Source organism: Tasmannia lanceolata, unplaced genomic scaffold, assembly GCF_043159265.1.
Source record: "Tasmannia lanceolata isolate RefF3 unplaced genomic scaffold, GAP_Taslan_0.1 ptg000018l, whole genome shotgun sequence".
NCBI classification, from domain to species: Eukaryota; Viridiplantae; Streptophyta; class Magnoliopsida; order Canellales; family Winteraceae; genus Tasmannia; species Tasmannia lanceolata.
Window position 1 is genome coordinate 26154242 of NW_027518695.1, and position 25207 is coordinate 26179448.

General features: G+C 39.8%; 2 protein-coding genes across 6 annotated transcripts in view; one reads left to right on the forward strand and one right to left on the reverse strand.

The window, feature by feature from the left end:
• The first annotated feature begins 1547 nt into the window (after nucleotides 1-1547).
• EMB2001 (P-loop containing nucleoside triphosphate hydrolases superfamily protein) lies at nucleotides 1548-17602 on the forward strand. Of its 2 annotated transcripts, none has more exons than XM_077360919.1 (4): nucleotides 1548-2087; nucleotides 2207-2276; nucleotides 16493-16655; nucleotides 16787-17602. In XM_077360919.1, the coding sequence occupies exons 1-4, from the start codon at nucleotides 1607-1609 to the stop codon at nucleotides 16994-16996; spliced, it is 924 nt and encodes a 307-aa protein (XP_077217034.1). In that variant the 5' UTR covers nucleotides 1548-1606; the 3' UTR covers nucleotides 16997-17602. The 2 variants fall into 2 exon arrangements, with proteins under 2 accessions (XP_077217034.1, XP_077217035.1); XM_077360920.1 differs by having other exon boundaries at nucleotides 16829-17602.
• A 1079-nt stretch (nucleotides 17603-18681) lies between these two features.
• The window catches only part of LOC143851406 (proline--tRNA ligase, cytoplasmic-like), a 37510-nt gene continuing 30984 nt past the window's right edge, over nucleotides 18682-25207 (reverse strand). For all 4 annotated transcript variants that reach the window (XM_077360824.1, XM_077360825.1, XM_077360826.1 and 1 more), the window contains exon 13: nucleotides 18682-19029. In XM_077360824.1, coding sequence (XP_077216939.1) covers nucleotides 18965-19029 — 65 coding nt within the window. In that variant the 3' untranslated portion in view covers nucleotides 18682-18964. The remainder of the gene's footprint in view (nucleotides 19030-25207) is intronic.

The window sequence follows — 25207 nt, forward strand, 5'->3', positions numbered from 1 at the left end:
TCTTTGGCTAAACGTTGTTTATCTATGGATGATATTTGCCTCTCATTTAAGTAAACATTGTTTATCTATCATTTGTTGTTGGAAAAATTGCTTATTTGTTGTTTATGTGGTACCAGGTAATGGCGAAGGATAAGTTTTATGTGGTTTTCAAGGGACGACAGGTGGGCATATTCGACAGTTGGGCAGACTGTCACCTTCAAGTGAACAGGTATAGTGGAGCATCTTATCGCTCCTATGTCACAAGGAAGGAGGCAGAAGCAGCCTTAAATGCATATATTGAGCGTCATGAGGATTTGAAAGACAAGCGTGAAGAGGACATCCACAGTGTTCCTTGGTTTTTGGGGGTTAGCCATTGGTGCGGGGTTAGTACCTATGATAGTAGCATTTTAGACTTTTTTTTTCCACTTGTTTATAAGGAATGTTGACTCACATTATGGTTTTATGTGCAGACTGGGCATTAAAATGGTTGCTGATGCCAAAATTACTACTGCCGAGGTACACAGCCTCCCTGACCTTAAAGATGCCGTGTTGATTGATGGTTTCGCTAGAGGTGAGCTCATTGATGCTTATGTTCACCTGCACGGGCATCAGAAGGAAGCTGAGGCCTTCTTTTCTCTGGACGAGATGGATCGAGTGGAGATGTTGGGGCGCATTCTGCGCCGTTTGGCTTCGTGATGTTTATGTATTTTTTATTGAACCGTTTATATATGAACTAATGTGTGTATATCTATATTTTGGGTGTACCAAGACTTTGGTAAAAATGTTATAACTTATGTTTAATTTCTGTTGGTGGATCATACTATGTACGTGTTGTTTATATGGTAGCATTTAATGCAAAAAAGAAAATCTTGTGCAAAATATGTTTAATATGGGTTCATGCATATTTTTCCTTGCTTTATGGGCAAGTGAACAACGAGAAAATAACTTTCCTGCATATTTTCCCTCGCTTTCTGGGCAAGTGAACAGCGAGAAAGCAAGGGAAAATCACAGTTTCTTTTCTTTTCCTTTCAATTTTGCCACGTCAGATTCCTTTCCTTTCCTTTCTCGGGAAAACAAGTGAACAGAGCCTTAGGGATTTTACCCAAAAATCTCGATTTTATATATTATTATATATTTTCTCGAAATCTCAGCTGAAATTTAGATAAAATATTATTTAATTTGATTTGGGCAAAAAATTTCAGCTTCGAGGACGGAAAGAAATCGAAATTTAAAACCTTTACTATGATTGGCACTACCGTGTTTTTATAATTGCATTAGCTCACCTAAGCCCTTTACTAATTAACCATCTGTCTAAGGTTATCACACTTTCTGAAAAAGAAAAAGAAAAAAAGAGCTCCATGAAGCAAATTAAGAAACAAAAGACAATCCACTGATATTGGATAATTACACTAACTCACCTAGTCTTTCACTAATTAACCAGCTGTCAAAGGTTATCACAATCTCCAATAAATCTCTCAGTAGCAAATTAAGAAAAGACAAGGTCACTTAGTGCAATTATCAATACATGGTACTATCAATATCAGTAATTTTTAGATATTTCATTATTTTCCAACCCACCCCCATCCCAACAAAACCTCTCTTCTCTCTCTCTCTATCTCTCTGAAAAATGCTGTTGAGAAATCGCCTGTTCCATCTCCAAACATCTTCTTTCTATTCTTCTCTTTCCCTCTATTCCTTCTCTCCTCCCATCCCTCTCTCCTTCCAAAAACCCATCTCTCTTTCCTTCCTACAAAACCCTAAACCCTTCTCTTCCAATCAAGCAAGATCTTTATCTGCCACCTCAAAACCACCAACTTCAGACACCTCCAAATTCATAAAAACTGCTTTATTTGTCCCTCCCGGAATTGAAAGAGATGAAGTCACTGAAGAAATGATTCTCCCTGGCTCCAACATCATAATCGGACCCTACGCGGGTCACTCTCAAATTAAGGAGGTTGAATTTGTTAAGAGCAGCCCTAGGGCACGAGATTGCCCTAAGGACGATCGCCCTGAATTTGCGATTCTCGGTCGATCCAATGTCGGAAAATCTTCTCTCATTAATGCTCTTGTTCGAAAGAAAGAAGTCGCGCTTACTTCAAAGAAACCTGGTTTATTCTCTTATCCCCATTTTTTTATTAGTTCTGTTTTTTTCTTTTGTTTTTTTTGAATTTTTTGGTTTGATTGTTATTGAGCTGAATTGGGGTTTTGGTTGTATGTTTTTTTGCAGGGAAGACCCAACTCATAAATCATTTTTTAGTCAACAAGAGTTGGTACATTGTAGATTTACCTGGTTATGGGTACATGCCTTTTCCACCCATTGTTTCCCATCCATTCTAGAACCAATTTTACATATTCTTTTTAATTATTGTTCTTATTGTTGCTGTTACTATAATCAAGGTTTTAAATTTCGGTTCTGGTTTTGTTCGGCACAGAAACGGAAACATTTCGGTTTCGGGGGAAATTTCAGTGGAAATCTTGTAAAATCACGGAAATGTATAGAGACATATTCAAATGATATAGAGACATTCAAATGATGAAATTTTAACATGAAACTTTGGGAAACGCTAGAATAAGCACAAATACATACTTATGCACTAACACAAAGCAAGAAAGTAATCCATAATGGCCTAGTCATCGAACATCTAGTGACATGCATTAGTCTCATGCCGATCTGACATCCCAGGCATAAAATATGGTTACTTTGCCATTCAGTTCAATGATGTTGCTTACCAAATATCATTCTCTACATTAATGTAATGAATGAAATGCAAATCATAACATCTTTCCATTTTCTGTTGCTCCGACAATTTTGGTCGAATTTCCACATAAAAAATGACATGTAAGGTATTCATATGGATGTCGTTTTGGTGGGATGGAAACCGAAACATTTCGGTCGTTTCGGGAAAATTCCGGGGATATTTAAAACCATGATTATAAATAGTGAAACGATATTTCCTTCCTGTTCCCGAGCATTTTCACCCCCTGATGTTTGTCTTATCCCGAAAATGACTTCGTTTTTAGGAAATGACAAACAAAAGAGGGTGGAAATGCTGTCAGTTTTAGGAAAAGATAAACAAATAGGGTTGTGTGCTGGAAAACATGGAGTGACAATATTATTTAATTACTGATGAATTTCAAACTTTGCGTAATAGGATGATTGAATTTGAAGATATTCATGTGTGTACTATGTTATGAAAATTTTATGATTGGTTGGTTAAGATGTTTTGATGATTATGTCGCTAATATGCTAGATATTCATACATATTCTCGTAAGATATTTGAGGTTGGTGACTATCTATGCTAGGGAAATGCAGAAATCTGTTGCCATTGCAACTGACTGTAACTTTTATGTATACTATGGATAAGGTGAAGTAAATGCTTGGAGTGACTTCATGTTGCACTTTCATTGTTTTTTATTATAACCTGTTTATATAAAGATATACTTTTACGAACTAGATAAGACAATGCAACATTTAAACACCCATGCACACGCCCGTTCACCTTGACATATAAAGAGTAAAAAGGATAGAGATTATGATCTAAAACTATTCTGTCATCCATAAGAGTAAAAGAAGTGATGGAGGTAATTATATTGCAATTCCAAGGGGCTTTTGTTTGGTGGCAAACACATTTTGGAAGGAGTTCTCATCTATGTCACAAATGTCGTTCTCGGGAATTTCTCAGCAAGGGAAAATCTCGGGATATATTAATTTTTATTAATTTTTTCGGGTTTATACCGGAAAATAAACGGTAAAATTAAAATTATTTAAAGATATATAAAAATATATAAAAATATTAAATTTCAGAAAAAATATAAAATAAAAATATCGCAAAAATATCGCGATATTATTGCGATATTTTATGATAAAAATGAAAATGTCGCTATATTTTTAAAATCTCGGGATTAGTTTGGGATTTTGTCGTTTTATCAAAATCTCACGATAAAAACGCTATATTTTGAAAATATCGGAGATATTTGTGACATAGGTTCTCATTGCAAATGAAATAATTGATATCAGGCAAAAGAAGAGGTGAAAGTGGAATCATAGCCAAGGTTGATTTGGAGAAAGTGTATGATTGCATGGATTGGTCCTTCTTCGAGTTCATTCAAGAAAAGATGGGTTTTGGGCTAAATGGAGAAATTGGATCAAAACATTTTAAAAATCACCGACCTTTTCCATCTTGATGAGTGGATTACTAACAAGTTCTTTTGGTAGTTTGATGTGATTAAGGCAAGGGGATCCCCTATTGATGCGAGTGGCCGTGGAAGCGATGTCGGATTTGCCGGAAAATGACCGGATCTTAGGTGGAAAATCTCGATTCTTTCAAGGGGATGCAAGAAGCCCTAATTTGGTTTTAATGAGGGAAATGAGAAAAGATTAGAAAATCCTAATCTAAATTTCCACTTCCAAGAAGAAATCACAAAGATAAAAGAGAAGAGAAAAATCTTGCTCTAATTTCTCCCAAAAAGAGAATCTCTACACAACTCAAATCAATCAACAACTAACTACAAATGAGAGGGAAATGGCCTTTTATAGGCAGCCCATACATGTAAAAAGACAAGTATACCCCTACTATGGTTAAAATGGTTAAAAAGGATATCTAAACATCAAAATAACCATACTACTCCTACATGCAAGTAATGTATAAGACAAGAAAAACTACATACTTCCAAATGAGCGAGCAATGGCTAATGTAGAAGGTCCTAGGAGATGCTCCTGCATCAAACTCCCCTTCTTGAAAGAACTCGTCCTCGAGTTCCCCACCAACCTCAGTGTCGTAGTAGTTTGGCTGGGTCAAATATGTAAATGACCCACTCTCGTAGTAGGAGTACGATGTCATCAAAGTCACTCACAATACGAATTATCAGAAGTGGTCCATCCTGATAAGTGTGGTGAAATGGGGAAGTGGCAATATGTCTCAATCCAATGATCGACTGAAAATGACAGAATAGTAGGGGCTCATCATGCCAACTCGCTATAAACGCCATAGGCAGTACTATCACAACATGATCGACATCTTCCAATATCTCCTCGGTAACCGTATGGCCATATGTAACGTATGTGTCCTCATGCCTCTCGTGTGTAACATCTGCAACTATAGGCATCTCAACTGCATCACGGAAATCTCTGTCAACTCCATAGACTCTGCATCTCCAATCTTGGCAATAGGCTCAGACTCAGTATGTTCTACAATAGGATCATCATTGCAAGTCTCATCACTAGGAACATCTGACCCATCACTAGCATCATCATAGTCTCTAATGCTAAGCTCATTACCATCTGTGTCTGCCTCTAAAATAACAACCTCCTCCACTGTATCCTAACACTCGGTCTGTCTGTCATCGTCGTCAACAGCAGCAGTAACACGTGGAGGCGAACATCGAGTCAGATATCTCCACATATCACGATCAAGCATACCACACCAACTGTATCTCATTAGTGCTCTGAAAGTAGCAGACCGAATGCTAACATGCCGAACTGGTGGTGATGGTGATGGAATAGTCTCCTGCATCCTAGATCTGTGTCGCCTCAAACGTGGATAATAGTAGGGAATCAACTCAAGCTCAAGTACCTTCCTCATCTCCTCCCATGTCTGAATCGGAGGATCGTCAATGTCCCGTCGATGATATAATAGGCTACGCTACCATGTACGCGCCTCACCTCGAAATCTGGAAGCGGCCAAAGGTACCTAATGATCTAGAACTCTCTGGACTCGGAAAACCTCCTCAACAATGTTCATCTAGTCAAACATCTCCTCATCTTCCATTCCTCAATGGAACTCAGGGATCTCCATCCGTCTATCACAATACGTGCCTGAAGAGTGTCTAGGGTATTCTCTCTGTATCAAGTCATGCTCATAGTCATCTCTCATATATCTCTCCCACTTCCCTTCTTGGGAAGCAGGCTTACTTAAGAGAAGGGATTTGGTGTGCTTTGTAGCTGTTAGGGAAGAGAATGAGAGAGAAATTGTGAGTTACGGAGTCTCCCCCTCACTTATGTATTTATATATAATGAGAGATATACAAAAGACCAATATGCCCATAGGCATATACATACACTAACACTCCCCCTCAAGTTGGAATGTATATGCCAAACATTCCTAGCTTGCTACAATTATCACTCAATTTGGCTTTGTTCAATGGCTTGGTAAACATATCCGTTAATTGGTCCACCGATCTAGTGAACACTGTGCATATTTCTCCTTTTTGAATCCAATGCCGTATGAAGTGGCAATCAACCTCGATATGTTTAGTTCTCTCATGAAAGACTGGATTTGTGGCAATGTGAATCGCTGCCTTGTTGTCACAATATAACTGAGAAGGAGATGATGGGGAGAAACCGATCTCTGACAAGAGAGAACGTAACCAAATGAGCTCTCCACTTGTATGTACCATAGCTCTATACTCTGCCTCTGCACTAGATTTGGAGATAACATCCTATTTCGTAATCCGCCATGACACAAGGTTACCTCCCACAAATGTGCAGCATCTTGTGGTAGATCTCCTATCAGCTGGAGATCCTGCCCAATCTGCATCTGTGTACCTTTCTATCTTTTGATGTCCATGTTTCTTGAATAGCAACCCTCTATCTGGAGCACTTTTCAAATACCGAAGAATCTGAAGAACCGCTGCCCAGTGTGAAGTACGAGGTGAACTCATATGTTGGCTGACAACACCAACAACAAAGGAGATATCTTTGCGTGTGACTGTAAGGTAGATAAGTTTACCAACCAGCCTCTTGTATCTGCCTCAGTCATTTAACAAGTTTCCCTCTTCAGGTAGTAACTTCACATTTGAGTCCATGGGAATTGAGGCAGGTTTCACTCTAAGATAACCTATCTCCTCAAGCAAGTCTAAGACATAGAGTCACCAAGAGCACACTGTTGGGCACGCAAGTAAACCTCCTGAAGAGAGGGCATCGTGTCAGATCCAAATATCTGCTGATGGAGATGCATGTACTCATGACCCAAAGTCTCAAGAAATTGAACGACACGTCTGATCACGTTGCTGAGCAGCCATAGTCAAATCATTGGTAAGAGGCATAAGAACATCTAACTGCTGGCAATGGGAAACAAACTGACTGTAGTAGATTGAGAGAGGAGTGTCTCCGCGATGAAGGTTCATCCATTGAGAATAGGTGGAATAGACTCGAGAAAGGTTGCCTTTCCCGGATAAGGTAGTAGCAGTATGATCCCAAACTTGGCGAGCAGTGGGAAGGTGTATCATGGTCCCGGCAATCTCAGGGGACATACTCTGCCAGAGGAGAGTATGAATAAGGGCCTCATCCTGCTCCCACTTATCATAAGTGGGATCACTGGAAGGAGGGGGATCACAACGAAGAATAGAGATCTTCCCCCTAGCAATGAGATAGGTCTCCACAACCACTTTCCAATTTAGGTAATTGGAACCATCAAGCCTGACTGTGGTCATGGGAGGAAAAGAGCCATCTATCGAAGAAGATGAGGGAATATAAGAGGAAGATGCTAGGCGAGTCGGAGGAGCAGAAGCCACAGAGGGCTGCACGCGAGTGGGATCCTCAATCACCGGGCTATCCATGATGAAATAATCGAAGAGAGAAAATCAACAGAGGAAAAGAAATGATGCCGCGGCGTAGATCTGAGAAATCAATAATGGGGATTGCGGCTTCGAAGAGAGATAAATGAGATGAATGAGAAATAGGGCATGAAAGAAACCCTTGACGACATGATGACGACAACCAATCGAGGGATATAAGATCGAAGCCGCGAAGAGAAGAGAAAAGTATGGGTTAAGGTTAGGGTTAGGTGAGAAGAAGAAAAAGAAGAAGAAATGGGGTTAGGGTTTGTATGGGGGGTCCCTAGGGATTCAAAACCCTAGTGCTCTGATACCATGTGAGGGAAGAGAATGAGTGAGAAATTGTGAGTTAGGGAGTCTCCCCCTTATGTATTTATATATAATGAGAGATATACAAAAGACCAATATGCCCATAGGCATATACATACACTAACAATAGCCATGTCTTCAAATGGTAAGAAGTGTGCGCTTAGGATTGGTTCCTATTGAGCATGTTCTTGAATTTGCTAAAATGAGAAAGACCCGATCTGTAACCTCCAATTGGTACTAAATTGATGCAGGTCGGAGAATGAACAAGAGATGCCAATGTTCGGATGAAATCTGTGTTGCTGTTCAAACAAATACCAAGAGGGTTAGGTTCTGTAACATAAGATATGATTGTCAATTGCTTTATGGGATTGTAGCAGAAACTGATTTCATAAGCATAATGGCTTTCTCCACTTGAAAGTGCTGGCAAAGATTGGCTTCTGAAGATGGAATATAGATGCTTTCATTGTCGACTGAAAGTAGTTGCTCTCGACTTGACCTTGTAATGCTAAAGTTCCTTTGAACCCAAATCAGCAGGGATAGAAGCAGGCTACGGATTGTATTGAATTCAGCCTCAAGTGGAGATCACAAGACGTATTGGTTTCAATTCTGGAACAGTTATCAGACTTCTCGGACCTGAGTTTAATCTGGAGCTTCCAATAAGAATGATATGTTCAGATCCAGGATCACAGGAATAATGAAATAGATGCCAGTGGCAAAAATCATATTTTGCACGGACACTCAAGTAGATGTGGATTGATGTTTGCAACAGAGTTGAAAGAGATGTTCTAGTGAGCTACCATCAGTATGCTCAGATGAAGTCTCTATTCATCAAACTCTGATAGAGCCACACACTAATATTACCACATTAAATGTAGCATCCCAGAATAAAACTGAAGAAGGGCTCTGAATATTAGCAAATTCATCAAATTCCTTGTGCAGAGCCCTGCTATATTGTGCTAGAGTACCGAACCATTTGAGCTTGGATCAGGGATTGCTCAGCTCTGTACGTAGGATCTGAGCAACTAACTCTACTCCGATGAATGGAAGAGAGCTGCAAGTAAAGAGTTAAAATTCTGTCCCAATGCCTACTAATGCCGAGTCTTGATTTTCAACAACAGAAAGGCAGCCCTTGTGACAAATATAACAGAAAGTTTTCTTGAAATTGAAAATTTCAATGTAGCTAATCACACTTCCAAATATCCTCCTACATGAGTCACTATCTATATTTTTCTTTCAACTGCTGCATTGGATCTCTGATTCTGATGCTAACACCATGAACTGATGTAGTGTATGTGTATGCACAACTTAACTCCTCTCTGTATTTGAGTGACAAATATTAATCTGCAGCCTCAAATTTCAAGACATTTCAAGAGGCAGAATTTGTTGTCTTTCTCACAGCTTTAGACAAACAGCTTGCATGTGCATTTCCAGAATTTCCATAACAATTGTCGTGTCGTCAAGCAACATAGAATTTTTTTTCAATCGCCGGTCCTTATGAAGAGGTCACATGCTAACATGCCTGCTTGTATGTGTTTAGCATGTGACTTTAGACAAACAACATATATTCAATACCAAGCCAATTGACAAAAAAAATCATCTGGATCTAAAGGAAGTAATAGATTTCTGATTATGTGATCCAAAATTTGTCCTCCAAATTTCAGCCGATGGTCATGTATTTGGAGGCTCTGTGAATGAAGTCTAACCACAAAATCAGTCACAGACTATTCGATTGTATGATCAAAACAAGATTCATGCCCGATCACTTGGATTTTAAAGGATCACTCCAAATTCAACAGGAAAATGAAATTTTCATGTGTAGAAAGGCATGCAAAGGATCTTAAACACTTACTCAATTCAATTAACAGAACCGTATGTAATGTAGAACTGAGCTAGGATTCTTCATAAAAAAGAACTGAGCTAAGATTCTCGTTCTTGTGTTCAGATCATAGTTACCAGGGTGGGAAACAAATTCGGGAAACGAAACGTGAAACGGAAATGGGAAACGCATGAAAAAATACAGGGGAAACGAGAAACGAGAAAACAATAGAAATTCGTATGACAAACGTCTTAGGAAATGATCTATTTTTTCCAAAATGATTTTTGTAATTTCCACACATGTTTCCTACACGTTTCACATGCGTTTAATACGAGTGTTGCATACGTTTATAACGTGTTTACACATGATTTACATAAGTTTCCCATGCATTTCAAAAACATTTCTCCAATCTTGTATCATGTTTCGGAAAGTTTCCTAAACGCGTTTCCCACATTTTAGGGGAAACGAGTTTCCCACCCGTGAGAAACGCATTTTGGGGGAAACGGGTTTCCCACCCTCCCAAGGAGTTTCCAATAACTATGGTTCAGATCACAAAAACAAACATACAGCCGCCAGATCTGTTTCATTTTTCTTTGACTCTTGCTGCTCTAAGCCGAGAACAGAAAATACACAAGATTTTGAACTATGCAGCTCTTTACTGACTAGATCACACCAGTTTTTAGAGTTTTTTTAAGCAGAAATTTTAAAATGCGAGAAGATTACTTACAGAGAAAGAGTTTTCAGGAGAAACTTAGCCGAAATTGACCAAGAAATTCCTAAGATAGAACTTGCACTTTTTGCAAACTTTTTGCAGATCTTTTATTTTCTTCACAAAATAGCTTCTAACCTGTCCTTCTCCAGGGCTTGCAACCACAATTGAAGCAACTTCGTTGATCGAACCAGAAGAATTTAGGTTTCAGCTTTAAACCCCAAGATTCCAGCTTTTAAGCAACAGCTCATTGCCAAATGTCAAGGATTTTTTAATGCAGAAGATGGATTTAATAGCTATAAAATCATCTACATGTTGCGATTGCAACAACAATGGTAATTCACGAGAGTTGCGCCCGATCCGGAACTGATCTACATGATTGAAACGATTTCTTGATTTGATTTTCTTTTTCTATTCCAAGTCCGGCAAGAATTAAGGAATTCTTGCGGCTGAGCTCTGATACCACTTGATGCAAGTGGGGGTAGAAGCGGTGTCGGATTCGCCAGAAAATGATCGGATCTCCAGTGGAAAATCTCGATTCTTGCAAGGGGATGCAAGAAGCCCTAATTTGATTTTAATCTTGAATTAAACAAGATGGAAAATGAGGGAAATGAGAAAAGATTAGAAAATCCTAATCTAAATTCCTAGGAGATGCTCCTGCATCAATATTTCCATATCTAAGGTAGAAGAGAGAGGTTTCTTAAAATGGCATAAAGATAAAGCAGAAACTCGCAATCTATCTGTCACTTACATTTTGTAGATGACACACCAATATTCATGGAGGATAATTTGGAATCTGTGGGAAACCCAAAAAGAGTGCTTAAATGGTTTGAACTATCGTCGGGCCTGAAGATAAATTTTTCCAATCGGGGAAGAGAACAAGACTTGAATACTTGATGTCCGTTTGGATATGCGAATTTTAGAGTCTTGAATTTCCTCAAAATCGTAGGGAGACTAGAGAGGGAGACCAGCCGTCATTTTCTGATTTCTCGCCCTTCTTCTATCAGCAAGAGAGTGGGAGATCATCCCATGTTTCTAGGTTTTAGAAATCTCAGGATGGGGTAGAGATTTCTAAAACCTGGATTTCTTACTTAAAATCCATGATTCTAAAGAGAAGTGTAACGGATGGTCTCCTTCTTCTCTCGTCTCCCATCTAGGATTTTGAGGAATTCCAAGATTCCAAAATCCGCGTATCCAAAGGGCTCCTTAAGGACCTGATGAGATGTCATAATTCGTAGTGTGCGATCGAAAAATCATGGGGCTTTAGTAATTGGTAAAGTAAGATTGAGGAACAAAGTCTTGTTGGGGAAATGGTTATGGAGATAAGACAAAGAGAAAAATACATTATGGTGTAAGATCATTGGGGATTAGTATGGGCGTCAATGGGGGATTGGGAGAGTAGGTACCCAGTGTTAGGAAAAGGTTCGGGTGGATGGAAATCTATTTGGCTCTGTAGAGTCCAATTTGAGTCATTTGTTAGATTTATAGTGGGGGTATGAGGAAAGATTTTGGGTAGATCTATGGCTTGGAGAGTCTCATTTGTGTCATGCATTTCCGAACTTATACTAGAGAGGCTAGAGTCTTGGACTACACAGATTTGGGGGGGAGGGGGGGGGGGGGGGGGGGGTTGACTTGGGACATTAAGCTTAGGCGAAACCTAAAGGTTGTGAGTTGGCCTTTCCTCTTTGCTTGGACACCTTTCTTATCTTATGGTCCCCCCTCATTATCTGATTGTAGAGTGTGGGTTTGTGGACCCTTGATGCCCAATGTAAGGCTCGATCTCTTTTCTACAGGTTGAATTCAGAGGATAGGAAATAATCGCATTGTGCAAAAGTTTGAAATCCATTGCCCTGCTATGTGCCTTTGCCTGGACGTTGGTGAACTAGAAGATCAATACATTCGAACACCTTAATAGTAAAAAGATGTAGCTCATCAGCAGGTGCGTGTTTTGCAAGACGAAGGAAGAGACATTAGATCATCTAACGATTCGGTGCCCACTCTCTTATAGACTTTGGGAGAACATTATCAGGTGTTTTGGTTTCTCTTCAGTGCTCCAAAGGTTTATCATGAAGTTATTGCTACACTGGAAATGTGGACCCTCTGGTGAAGCATGTCAGAACTCGGTGGAAATTAGCACCTTATGAACTAATCGGCATATATGGAAGGGAGAAATTATATGGTGGCCGACCGCGAAAATCACAAGGTCGTAGTGTCAAAACTCTGCCCCTTGATTTTTGATCTTGGTCAAACCTCATTTTTCGACTTCCCACTTAGATAAAAAATCAAGGGACACTCTGCCTTTGTGATTTTCACTGTCGGCCACCATATAAATTCTCTATGGAAGGGGGAAAATATCAGAATTTTCAAAGAGAAAGAGAAGAGTTGGGGAAGAATATCTCTAGAAATCAAAATAGATCTCATTTCGTGGGGAAGAGACAAGCTAATGTAGGCACGGAATTGGCCAATAGAAAAGAAGCGGAGGTGTTGTGCACTTTCGCACATCCGAAAGCGCTCTATTCCGAGTGGTTGAAGAAGAGAACCTGGGTTAAGTTGGCGCACGTACGTAGCGTGATTGGACGTGTATATATTGTAGAATACTGCCCAAACAATCTTAACTTGTCCCACTTCATCAGGTAGCCGCAAAAATTGTCGCCGACAACCATCGAAACAACCTTGCCACGTCAGCTAACGATGAGCTGTAGCTTAGCTTTCAATCCCATACCAAATCAGCACAATGTGACTTGTCAAATGGCTGGCAGCGAGCTGGTGCTAGCTGTCATGCCAGCTGGCTCTTAGCTGGACAGCACCCGAAGCCCAAATCGTCACCTATAAATAGAGGTCCAGGACTGTGTATTTACAATTCTTGGTTGTTGTGAGAAATTGTGTGTTTGGGAGTTCTAGGACCTGTGGATAGAACTTCTATAGATGAGTAGGAGAACCCTTGCTAGTAAGATCTCTTGCTAGTGCAAGTATCTTTTGTTTCAGGAGAAACTGTCTGTAAATTTTCTTTACTTTCACCTTTGTAGTCGAGTTTCTTCAATCCACATCATTCTTCCTTTCATTCTTCATAAAATCCCCTTTTTGGTTATTGAACTTTCTAGGTTTCTTCTATATTTTCAACTGAGGTTACTGTTTCAGTTGGTAAAATTTGTTTTATAACATTACTGTCCGTGTTTTGCACAGTTCAGAACTGAACTGTCACCAAAACGTGACTATATACTAACTGTGATCAGTAGAACTGTTTCATCTTGGATTAAATCTCATTCAATTCGAATTACAGTCCAGAAGTCATTACATCTCAGCTCTATTGCATCTGTAGATTCATTCAAAACTAACGAAATAATATACAGAGCTGATCAGTTTACTCTGTTAAAACCGTGAGGATTCATCTTCTGCGTACCTCGAGTACATTGCTCTAACTTTGAAGTAGCTGACAGAACTAACACAACTGCCAAAATTTCTGAAATTTTTTTTACAGATTCGAACTTAGTTCAGACTCAGAAAATGTCAGCACACTTCACGGTTAAGTGCACAATCGATTGAGAGCTCACGTTCTGAACTCTGGACAGTCCAGCCGTGAATCACAAAGTGCAGAGATCCAGAAGAGAAAACCTGCTCAGAACCACATCTATCTGGACTATAGCTTTGAGTGTTGAGTCAGTTTTTGCTTCGAATTACAAATTCTGCAATGTTGCACGTCCTTTTCTGGTTTCTGTTAAATCTGACCAATATATAGGGTGTTAATTCTGTGTAGATCTGACTACAAGTCAAAAAAATAATAGTCCTGCTGGTTCATAAATGACTCATTCTAAAATTCAATGAAATAATAGGTGGCATATTTCAAAGTTCCAATAAAATATTGTTGATGACTGTTTCGGGACCAGTAGGAACATGTGATGCCAACGAGGCTGAAGCAAGAGCTTATTTTGGAGTTTAAAATGGTACATGATGGTTAAATTGGGACCTCTAATCATTGAAGGAGATTCGGCCAGTGTGTTGGCATGGACAACACACAATGCTAGTGGACCCTAGAAGTTAGCAAGTATCATATCAGAAATTAGGGACCTAATTCGGATGATCACATCACAATTTCTGCATGTGCTAAGATCTGCCTACGAAAAAGCTAATAAGCTGGCAAAGGATGGGTGGGGGAGGAAGTGGAGATAGTCATTATACATTTCGAAGTAGAGGGTGTAGACTTGTAAGTTGTAGGGAGGTTCTTTGGGTTGTCCTATACATACTGAGGGCGACACCTTGTCCCTATGTGTGATGCTGTATTTCTGGGTAAGCCTCGGAACCTTTTCTGAAACTTGCAGAATTTGAGTTGTCATTTGAATTTCCCACCGATGCCTTTGATAATTTGATCAATACATTGGGGGAGTACTACTCCAGAAAAGACACCCCATTGACTAGAAAAGTTGAAAGCTCAATGAAGCCGAACAAAGATACACTCTACCCTGTTCAGGAGAGGGAAATGATTGCAGTGGTGCATTCCTTACGAGTGGGGCCACTACTTCCTTGTCACCAAGTTCATTGTTCGAGCAGATAACATGGTGACATATTACTTTACGACAAAAGAAGTGTTCCCCTAAGCAAGCTCGGTGGCAGAAATTTCTTGCAGAGTCCGACATGACGTTGGTACACAAGCCTGGGCGGCACAACCAGATAGTTGACACACTTAAGTCATAAGCATGTGGAGGAAATCATGGCTGTATTTAGCGCAATTGAGTCAAATTTCCTACCACTCTTCAAGGTGGAGATGCAAAATGACGCAGTATGTGCAAAACTTCTATGTCAAGTCACTTTTCGACGGTTCTTGTAGATGAAGGACTCTTTTATTCCAAAGGAGGGATGATCTACCTTCCTTAAAGTGGTGGATTACAAAGGGAGTTGTTGAAGGAGACACATAATGTATTAATGCTCTTTGGGATGGTCATCCTGGCCAAGAGAGAACCCTTGCACTCTTGGCCAGAAGCTAATATTGGCCATAAATTGGTCAAGATGTGGAGTTGTATGTGAAAACATGCATGGTTTGTCAACAAGACAAGATCAATAGGAGAAAGCCTGCAAGTCTCTCGGACCCATTGCTGATTCAAAAATGGTCATGGAGGAGCATTTTTATGGACTTCCATTATAGATTTGCCTAAAGGCAAAGGATTTTGGTTGATCATGGTGGTAGTCGACACATTTTGAAAGTATCTCGTCTTCATTCCTGCACAGGATGCTTGCTCTGCTATATGGTGGCATGACTCTTTTACAAGAATGTGGCCAACAATTGGAGATTACCTCAGGACATTGTGAGTGACCAAGGCACACGGTTCACGGACAGATTCCGGACTGCTCCCTTTGGACTGACGGATTCTGATTTGAATTTCTCAACCAGCAATCATCCCCAAACCGATGGTCAGATGGGGGGCGTAAATGCATTGCTAGATTATCTTAATCAGGAAGCCAACTCAACTGGGTGGCAAGAAGAGATTAGCCTGTGAATGTAAGCATTGTCGAGAACAAACAACGTAAAAACCTTTGTTATTGTGTTTCTTCGTTTGAGCCTTTGTTGAGTTTGGCTGGAAATTTTTTCTGTTAATTTGGTGCCTAACTGTTCTTTCTGGGATTTCTCTCTGTAAGCGTAGACATCTTATTAGTCCGTGAATACTACTAGAAACCTGAACTATCATTATTTAACAGTAAGAGAGAGAATCACCTTCAGTTTTGACACGGAGTAAGCAAAAGCAAAGATGTTCTGATGGATGTCCCATAGCTTCTCATTTTTGTCTTATTGTTTCTTTCTCCATATTTTAAATATAAATTACTTTATGGGGCATTCCGAGAATTGAACACGGGACCTTTCACGCCCTAAGTGAGAATCATACCACAAGAACCAATGCTCTTGGTACCTTTCTAAGTTCATGATGATCTATAAACAGATTCCCAGCACCAGATGTTACTCTTATGCATAAGTTTTTCTCTAATGTGTCAAACTTTTTAGCTAGCAAGCCCTGATACTTTAAAAAAAAAAAAATTCAAAAATAAAAGCCCTGCTACTTGAGTCGTGCAGTTTTACAATATCTCGATCAGACTATTTTTGCATGCAGATTTGCTAATGCTCCTGAATCTGCTGCAGATTTGCTAATGCTCCTGAATCTGCTCGAACGGATTGGTCCTCATTCACCAAAGGGTACTTTATGAACCGAGAAACTCTGGTTGCTGTCTTACTTCTTGTTGATGCTAGCATTCCACCACAAAAGATTGACCTCGACTGTGCTAATTGGCTTGGCCGCAACAATGTACGTTTCTGTCTTCCTGTTATATCTATCTTTTTATTTTATTTTTTATGAATAAGTCAGGTTTTGATGATCTTGACGCATCAAATCACGAATCCTTCTTTTTTCCCATGATTTTCCATGTGGCATTTTAGATTGGAATGACTTTTGTATTCACTAAGTGCGATAAAATGAAGGGGGGCAAAGGAAAGCGGCCCGATGAGAACATTAGAGATTTCCAGGAGCTGATCAGGAAAAATTACAGTGAACCTCCGCCATGGATCATGACTAGCAGTGTTACAGGCTTAGGCAGAGATGAGCTTCTTCTTCATATGTCACAGCTAAGGAATTATTGGGATAATTAGGGAATGAAATTGCAAAGCTGTACAGGTACTTAAATTCTGGGAGTTACTTATAGATGTTTAGTCTAATACGCCCTACAAACGGATGAAAGAAATTCAGTTCATTTGGGACAATCCCAAATTTTGGTTCTGATCGATCTGGTCTGATTACTGAACCTTAATGCACGAGGTGGAAAGCATAGTTACAAAGTTGCTGATATATAAAAAAACTTCTCTCATATATGAGGGTTGGGATGGGATTATATGGATTAAGCACTAGTTCCTATCATCTACAAATTGTTCTAGATATGCGACCCCGAAGGCCCAAAGGTAAGTTCTCCTCATAAGTCATATTTGAATAATGTTTTGATCAGGGATAATTTAATTTCTTAGTTTTGGGCTTGAAGATGTGGTTCAGAGACATTTAATATTTCAAACCTGTGATGAGTCTAAAGCCTAAGCAAGCTCAAGACTCAGTAAACTCAGTAAGTGTGTTGTATGGTGAGAACTGGAAATTAGCTTGACCAAACTGAACAGTGTTAGTTCTCTCTTGTCATTTGGACCCAATGTGTATTTACTAATTTCAAACCTTTTGCTGTCTAAGCTTTAAGTAATGTTCTCTTATGGCCACCTGCCTTCCAGTCCTTATCAAAGAGTCCTAACAAAAATGGAGGTGAAGTCATATTAATGGACTGAGAGTCCTAAGGCCCTGTTTGTTTTGGATTTTGAGAATTGACTGATTATTGGACTGAAAATTATGTTTAATTTTTAGTCCAAAATCCAAAACAAACTGGGCCTAAACCATTTATTTCTTTGGGCCAAAAATCTTCCCAGTAGGATGATCATAACCCAACCATTTGTGGAGCTCTCGATACCATCATTTTTGAACTTTATGAGCTGTCCATTTTATACCAAATATATAAGAGGGTTAGGATCATCAAATGGAGAAGATTTTTGGGGCGTGGCCAACAAATGAGTGGTTTAGATCATTCAAATAGATGGGCCCTGCTATACTTCTTTACCCATGCATTTCAATGGAAATCTAAATCCATCTGTCATATAATTTTGCTTTACCCCCCAAAAAAACTCCCCTCTTGCTTAGCAAAAACTTCATGCCTTTTTTAAAATATGTTCATTTTTTTTTTATTCAACTGAGCTCTTTGGTTGATGAAATTCATTAAGACAAATTAAGGGTTTTCACACTTACCATAAGGTCAGTTGGTGAAACCTAAAAAAAGTAGAACCATGATCCAAGTGTTGGAGGTAATTTTTTTTTAAATTTTTACCTGAATTAGTATGCTATATGGCATGATAGGAAACACAAAAATAGGGTTCTTTCTTAGTCCCAAGTGGTGAAGTCCCAAAGTTTGAGAGCACTTTATCCCTGATGACACTCTTATGCCTCTGCCATGTTTAGCAACCATGATTTTTTTTTCCATGGAATATTAACCTACCCAATGGTGAGGGCTGGAGAGGGGGAAACGAGTGAGGGTAAGAAAAAAACAAGTCCATTCAACATAGGATTTGTTTTCCCCCTCTTTTTTAGCTACTTCTCACATTCTGCTCAGTCATGCCTTCTCAAGTCTCCCTCTCTCCCACCCTCCTCCTTACGCCTCTCCCACCACTGGGTAAGCTAATATTCCATGGGGAAAAAAATTTCATGGTTGCCAAACATGGCTCTACTATCAAAACAATTTTCCTCAGATTCCTGCATACTAAATATCCAGTTTTTTAAATATTGCACAGCAAATATAATTTTTTTTAAAATAACATAGCCCAAATTTTACTCTTTTACTAAATATCTATGTTACCCACACGATTAAAAGAGGGCAGCGCTTTAGCATAGTCCTATCTAAACACTTCATGTGATGCATTGACTGCATCCCATGAACATTAACCAGAAAAATCAAGCAAAACTTCTTCAATAAAGCAAATCGTAGAAGAATATTAGTGGATGAATAACCAAATGATTAAGGGGAACCAAACTGAAACTCAATAGCTCCGACCCCAATATGACCATTTCTTTGCCGGCTTTCCCGAGGCAAAGCAAGCAGTTCCTGCATGGAGGTTAACCACAAGAGTAAGGATCTTGAGAACAATGGCATGGTACATAAGTACGTAAAAGTGGTAGAATGAATTTGACCAAAACCAAACAGAACTGTTTTAAGTCATTTTTTTCTTCTTGCGATTGATAAGCATGTTAAATGAAGATTGTCCGATGATATGCAGTTGGAATTCTATAAGTTAATTATATAATTGAAAATGGCTCGCTAACCTAGAGTTAATGGCTAAACCGACTGAAAATCCGGATGTAAAAAGGAATGAATTATTAATAAACTAGCATACTGGTCATTTTGCAGGGGTAAGGTTGCGTACATCTAGCCCTCCCCAGATCCCGCAATGGCGGGAGCCTCGTGCACTGGGCCGCCCTTTTTTTTATTGGTCATTTTGCACAACTAAGCGCATCGAAATTCAGTAGAGCAACTGATCCAAGAAATGTAAGGATGTCTTGAAAGGCTAGTAAATAGTAATGTCACCAACAATTAATGAAGAATACTGAATTTGATTAGGTTTTGAATATTTGAATTTTTCTATTGATGTGATTTAAGCTAACTTGCTTCACTTTTTCTGCAATATGCAATTCTAGCTCCTCTTTTCTAAAACACGCAATGTCGGACACTTCAACATGCTCGAGTGAAACACTTGCAGTGATTACTTTCTTCTCAACCATAGATGGGTAGCTATAGGGAGTGCGGTGCAAACCCATAGGTTCGCTGATGACTTACGGAAATTTAGGAGCAATATATGACTTTTAACTCAAACGACGTTAAAGAGATGTGGAGAAGTTACTTCGATAAGTTGTTTAATGGAGAACCTGTATTTGGAGAACTTGATGATGCTTTTGATGATACAAACCGGATGTTTGTTCGTAGAATCCGAACATCATAGATAAGAGTAGTTATGAAAATATGAAATTAGGTAAGGCTAGGGGGCCTGACGATATTCCTATTGAGACTCAGAGATGCTTGGGTGATGTGGGTTTGGTTTGGTTAACGAGATTATTTAACAATATTTTGAAGACTAAGAAGATGCCCCTGATGAGTGGAGGAAGAGTACATTAATACCTATTTATAAGAATAAAAGGGAAATTCAGAGGTTCACCAATTACTGGGGAATAAAGCTAATGAGTCATACCATGAAGCTTTGAGAGAGGGTAATTGAGCATAGACTAAGAAAAGAGACTAAGGTGTCAGAGAATCAGTTTGGCTTCATGCACGGATGATCGACTATGGAAGCTATCTTTTTGATTAGGCGGTTAATGGAGAGATTCAGAGAAAATAAAAAGGACTTTCATATGATTTTCATTGATTTGGAGAAAGCGTATGATAGGGTCCCCAGGATTGTTATGTGGTGGGTCCTTGAAAGGAAAAAAGTGCATACTAAATATGTTGATGTGATTAAGGATATGTATGATGGAGCAGTAACTAGTGTGAGAACCACGGATGGCATGTCTAGTGAGCTTCCAATTACAATAGGACTGCACCAAGGATCAGCTCTAAGCCCTTATCTTTTTATGCTAGTTATGGATGAGCTTATGTAGGGTATCCAGGATGAGGTGCCGTGGTGTATGTTATTTGCAGATGACATTGTATTAATCGACGAAACCGAAGCAAGAGTAAATGCTAAGTTAGAGTTATTGAGAACTACTTTGGAATCCAAAGGTTTTAGACTGGGACTAAGACGGGACTAAGACAATAATGGCGTGCAACTTTAGTAATGTATGGAGGCGGGATGAGATTGTAGTAAATATGACTGGACAGGAGGTACCCAAGAGGGATATCTTTCGTTATCTTGGTTCAATTCTACATAAGGAAGGAGAGAATGAAGAGGATCTTAACCATGGAATAAGAGCAGGTTGGTTGAAGTGAAAGCTTGCCTCAGGAGTTCTGTGCGACCGCAAAATCCCTACCAAGTTGAAGGGAAAGTTTTACAAGATATCTGTAAGGCCAGCCATGCTGTATGGATCAGAATATTGGGTTACCAAGAAGCAGCATGTGCATAAGATGAGTGTAGCGGAAATGCGAATGCTTAGATGGATGTGTGGCCAGACAAGGTTAGATAGAATTAAAAATGAAGACATTCATAAAAAGGTGGGGGTGGCACCAATTGAGGAGAAGATGAGAAAGTACTGCTTAAGATGGTTTGGACATATCCAACGTAGGCCTTTGGATGCTCCGGTGAGAAGAGACGACTCGTGCCAAATTGATAGAGTAAAAAGAGGTAGGGGCAGACCGAAAACAACTTGGGTAGAAATAGTGAGGAAAGACTTGATAGCTAGGAACATAACATAGAACATGACCTTGGATAGGATAGAATGGAAGAAAATGATCAACATAGAAGAACCCAACTAGAGCCAGGATTAGAGCCGGGTAGATTCCTTTCACCTTCTTCATGAAATTTTTCTAAAGGATTCATTGTAGCCGACCCCAACTAGTTTGGGACAAAGGCATTGTTGAGTTGAGTTGAGTTGAGTATATGAGTTTTAAGTTTTAACTCAACAAGACAGCAACATGCATTCCTAAATCAGCATAAACAGATCATAAAATAATCAGATACAACAAGGATTTTCAAAGAAATGCTAATCATAAGGGTTCAACCATCAAAGAAACTAAATTCATCCAAATTATGTTCCACGAAATAATTCCTAAAAGTGAAAACAACTATCTAATGAATAAAACACAGATTTCAGTCAAATCTGTCCTAAAAATTTGATCTGACATAAAATACTTAACTAGGGCCCAAACAATGCTAAAAGGGTACGGAAATAAAAGGGTGGTGAAGGATCAGTACAGGGTGTACAGATGACAAGGGTACTGAATGGATTAAATTTGAGTGTAAAAAAATGGACGGGAAAAATGGTTGGTTATGTAGAAAAGAAAGAGGAAGGCTCAAAATGAGATTATGGGAATAATATAGGTTATGGAAAGTAAAGGGGAATGAAATCAATAATTGAGAGGGCATGTTGGGATTCGTGCATTGATCATCCGCTGCAGGCAATGTCAGTGAGGGGGAAGAACACGTCAGAGAGAGGGAAAGTGGATTTTGTTCACAGCCAAGATCGAGAGAAAGAAAAGAATAGATAATAAATAAAGATCAAGAAAGGAGAAAGATGGTGGTAGAGATAGAGGGAAGAATGAATAATATGAAGGGAAAAACTGCTCACCTTGTGGTTGCCAAGGGGAATGTTGTCTTATATTGTTTCTAGTGGTTCTCTTATTCTTGTTTTGTTGTCATCTCTTTGTTTTCCCTTTTTTTTTTGAAAGGTGACATATATTTATTGATACCATGAAAGATACAATGGGGACAAGAGGTCCCTAGTAACATTACATAGCATCTATAAAGGCAAATCAGGGCATACCCTGACTTACGAAAGTAGTATTGGGGCTATCACTCCTGCACATTCGATGATCATTTACTCTTCAGATGAAACACCGTATATTTTCCAGAAGCACCCATATCATTTACTCTTTGTTTTCTTTCTCTTTCTTGGCTTTCATGGCCCTTGGATTGTTCTTCAAGGCCCACACCAAGTGTTCGATGAAATGTCCGAGGTGTGGTGCCTTGCCTGTCTTTGTTTCGTTGCAAGTTGAAGGTATTCGACATTCAACTTGAGGGGGAGTGTTATCATGTAGTTCTTCTTTTGTTGTCTTTTCTTGAGAGGGAGTAGGGCTGCAACTCGGGTCGGGCGGGTCGGGTTTTGGAGAACCCAACCCTACCCGAGAAATATCTCGGGTCGGGTCGGGTAGGGTTTTTTTTCGGAAAACCCACGATTCCCAAACCCGGCCCTACCCATGATAAATCTCGGGTCGGTTCGGGTTGGTTCGAGTTTTTTCACGTTGACACGCAAATTTTTAAGGAAAATTCTTGTTTGGCAAGGCAACTCAACTCATAGAAGCAGAAATTACACTCACATTACACTTGAATCAAACAATGATGTAATTACACTCACATCACACTTGAATCAAACAATGCTGTAATCAAACAATGTTGTAATTACAATCAAACAATGCTGAATCAAACACTTGAATCAACTCACCTCATAGAAGCAAGAATTACACTCACATACAGTAACAGTGGGTGCGTGGGTTTTCACTTTTAACTTTGGGATAATTACATTTACACCCCCTCTAGTTTCTGACACATCCACTTCCACCCCTATAGTTTAAAACGTGACAAATACACCCCTGTAGTTTCAATTTGTTTAAGGTTTGCCCCCTCAGCTGAAGGTTCGTCCATAGATTGAAGGGTTAGGATGATCCGATGGAGCTGATTTTTTGGGCACACCATATCTATGTCAGGACCCATCAAATGAACGCTTTGGATCATCCAAATAATGTGGGCCCCTACCCAAATCCAAACACTACCAAAAAATCATCCAAATAATGTGGGCCCACATTGTTTGGATGATCCAAAGCGTTCATTTGATGGGTCCTGACATAGTTAGGGTGTGCCCAAAAAATCAGCTCCATCGGATCATCCTAACCCTTCAATCTATGGACGAACCTTCCGCTGAGGGGGCCTACCTTAAACAAATTGAAACTACAAGGGTGTATTTGTCACGTTTTAAACTATAGGGGTGGAAGTGGATGTGTCAGAAACTAGAGGGGGTGTAAATGTAATTATCCCTTTAACTTTTAACTAACAATAGAAAAAAATATACATACTATAACTTATGTAACTCGGGTCGGGTCGGGTCGGGTCGATGCGGGTCGGGTTTTACCCGGCTCGAGTTGCAGCCCTAAGAGGGAGTGTTAGTGTTGTCTCAGTATTGTTTTCTTGAGGGAATGTTGTCTTCTTAGGGGAGTGTTGGTGCTTCCTTTATGTTCTTGTTGGGTGTTCTCCCTATTCAATCTTGTTGTCTCGTCTTTGCATTGTTCGTTGTTTCATCTCTTTGTGTTCTTGGCTTTATGCCTCATCTTTCCGAGCGATGGTTTCCCAATCGTTGGTCGGCTCTTTTTCAGGCGATGACCTTCTTTCCGGGCGATGGTTTCCACATCGTTGGTCTTCTCTTTTCTGGCGACGGTTTCCCCGTCGACCTTCTTTTCGGGTGATGGTTTCTCCATCGTTGGTCGGCTCTTTTTAGGTGACGATGTTCATGCTGTCGACCTTCTTTCTGGACGATGGTTTCCCCATCGTTGGTCGGCTTTTTTTCATGCGACGGTTTCCTTGTTAACCTCTCTTTCCGGGCGATGGTTTCCCCATCGTTGGTTGGCTCTCTTCAGGCGACAATGATCATGCCGTCGATCTTATCTCCAAATGATGGTTTCCCCATCATTGGTTGGTTATCTTTTCCTCTTTTCTTCTTATCTCCAGGCGACAGTTTCCCTGTCGACCTTGTCTCCGATGGCTTCCCCATCTCTTGTTATTTTCTATTGGCGTAGTGCTGCTTAGCTGGTGTTCCTGCTCGTGGTGCTTCGCCGTTTCTCGTGTGCGCATCCATGGTATGCCTATTTTGCTCGCTGGACCGTTGCTGGCTCCTGCAATGGCGCTCCATTGCTCGTTGATATGCAGATTTGTTCTCCGTGCTCTCATTCAAGGAGAGGCCCTGTTTGATCGCTCTCACCGTAGTGCTACTTCAGGGGGAGCTGCTTTTTTGGTGGCCGTTGATCTCGCTGCTATACTCATGTGGCCGCCGTTATCTTTTATTATGCTTTCATTATGTATTCTCCACACCAGCTTGAGGAGTGTTATACCAAGCTGGATGTGTTTGAGATTATTACTTTTTGTTATTTTAGTTGTTTGTTGTAGTTTTCTTTATAGCAAGCTGGAGTTCCATAGTATATACACTCCAGCTTGAGGGGGAGTGTTGAATAGTGTAAGGGTAGTTTAGGCATTACGTGTACATTAGAGGGTATTATAGTCATTGTACATTGGATGCCCTATTTGGGCCTATATATACATCATTTACATGAGGAGCTTCCTAGTGGAGACTCTCCCTCTCCATTCCTCTTCTTCTTCCTCTTGCTAACCCTAGCCTCATTTCTAACAATTTTCATTTGTGTTCTGGCCGGGTCACACCTGCAATCAAAGTTGAAGTGATGGATTTGAAAACTGGGGTAAGGCTACTAGATGGGAGTTCGCTAGCAGATATTGTAGGCTGATGATGACAACATAAAGTGGAACAAAGGGAAGCCCATTGGCAGCTATTCATGAAAGTTCAAGTGATGGGGCATA

What these genes read in the sequence shown, in the direction of transcription:
- EMB2001 (XM_077360919.1), top strand. Translation starts at nt 1,607, where the DNA reads ATGCTGTTGAGAAATCGCCTGTTCCATCTCCAAACATCTTCTTTCTAT. An exon ending in GCTTACTTCAAAGAAACCTG is followed by an intron (nt 2,088 to 2,206) that starts GTTTATTCTCTT and finishes GTTTTTTTGCAG; the next exon opens with GGAAGACCCAACTCATAAAT. An exon ending in ATTGGCTTGGCCGCAACAAT is followed by an intron (nt 16,656 to 16,786) that starts GTACGTTTCTGT and finishes GTGGCATTTTAG; the next exon opens with ATTGGAATGACTTTTGTATT.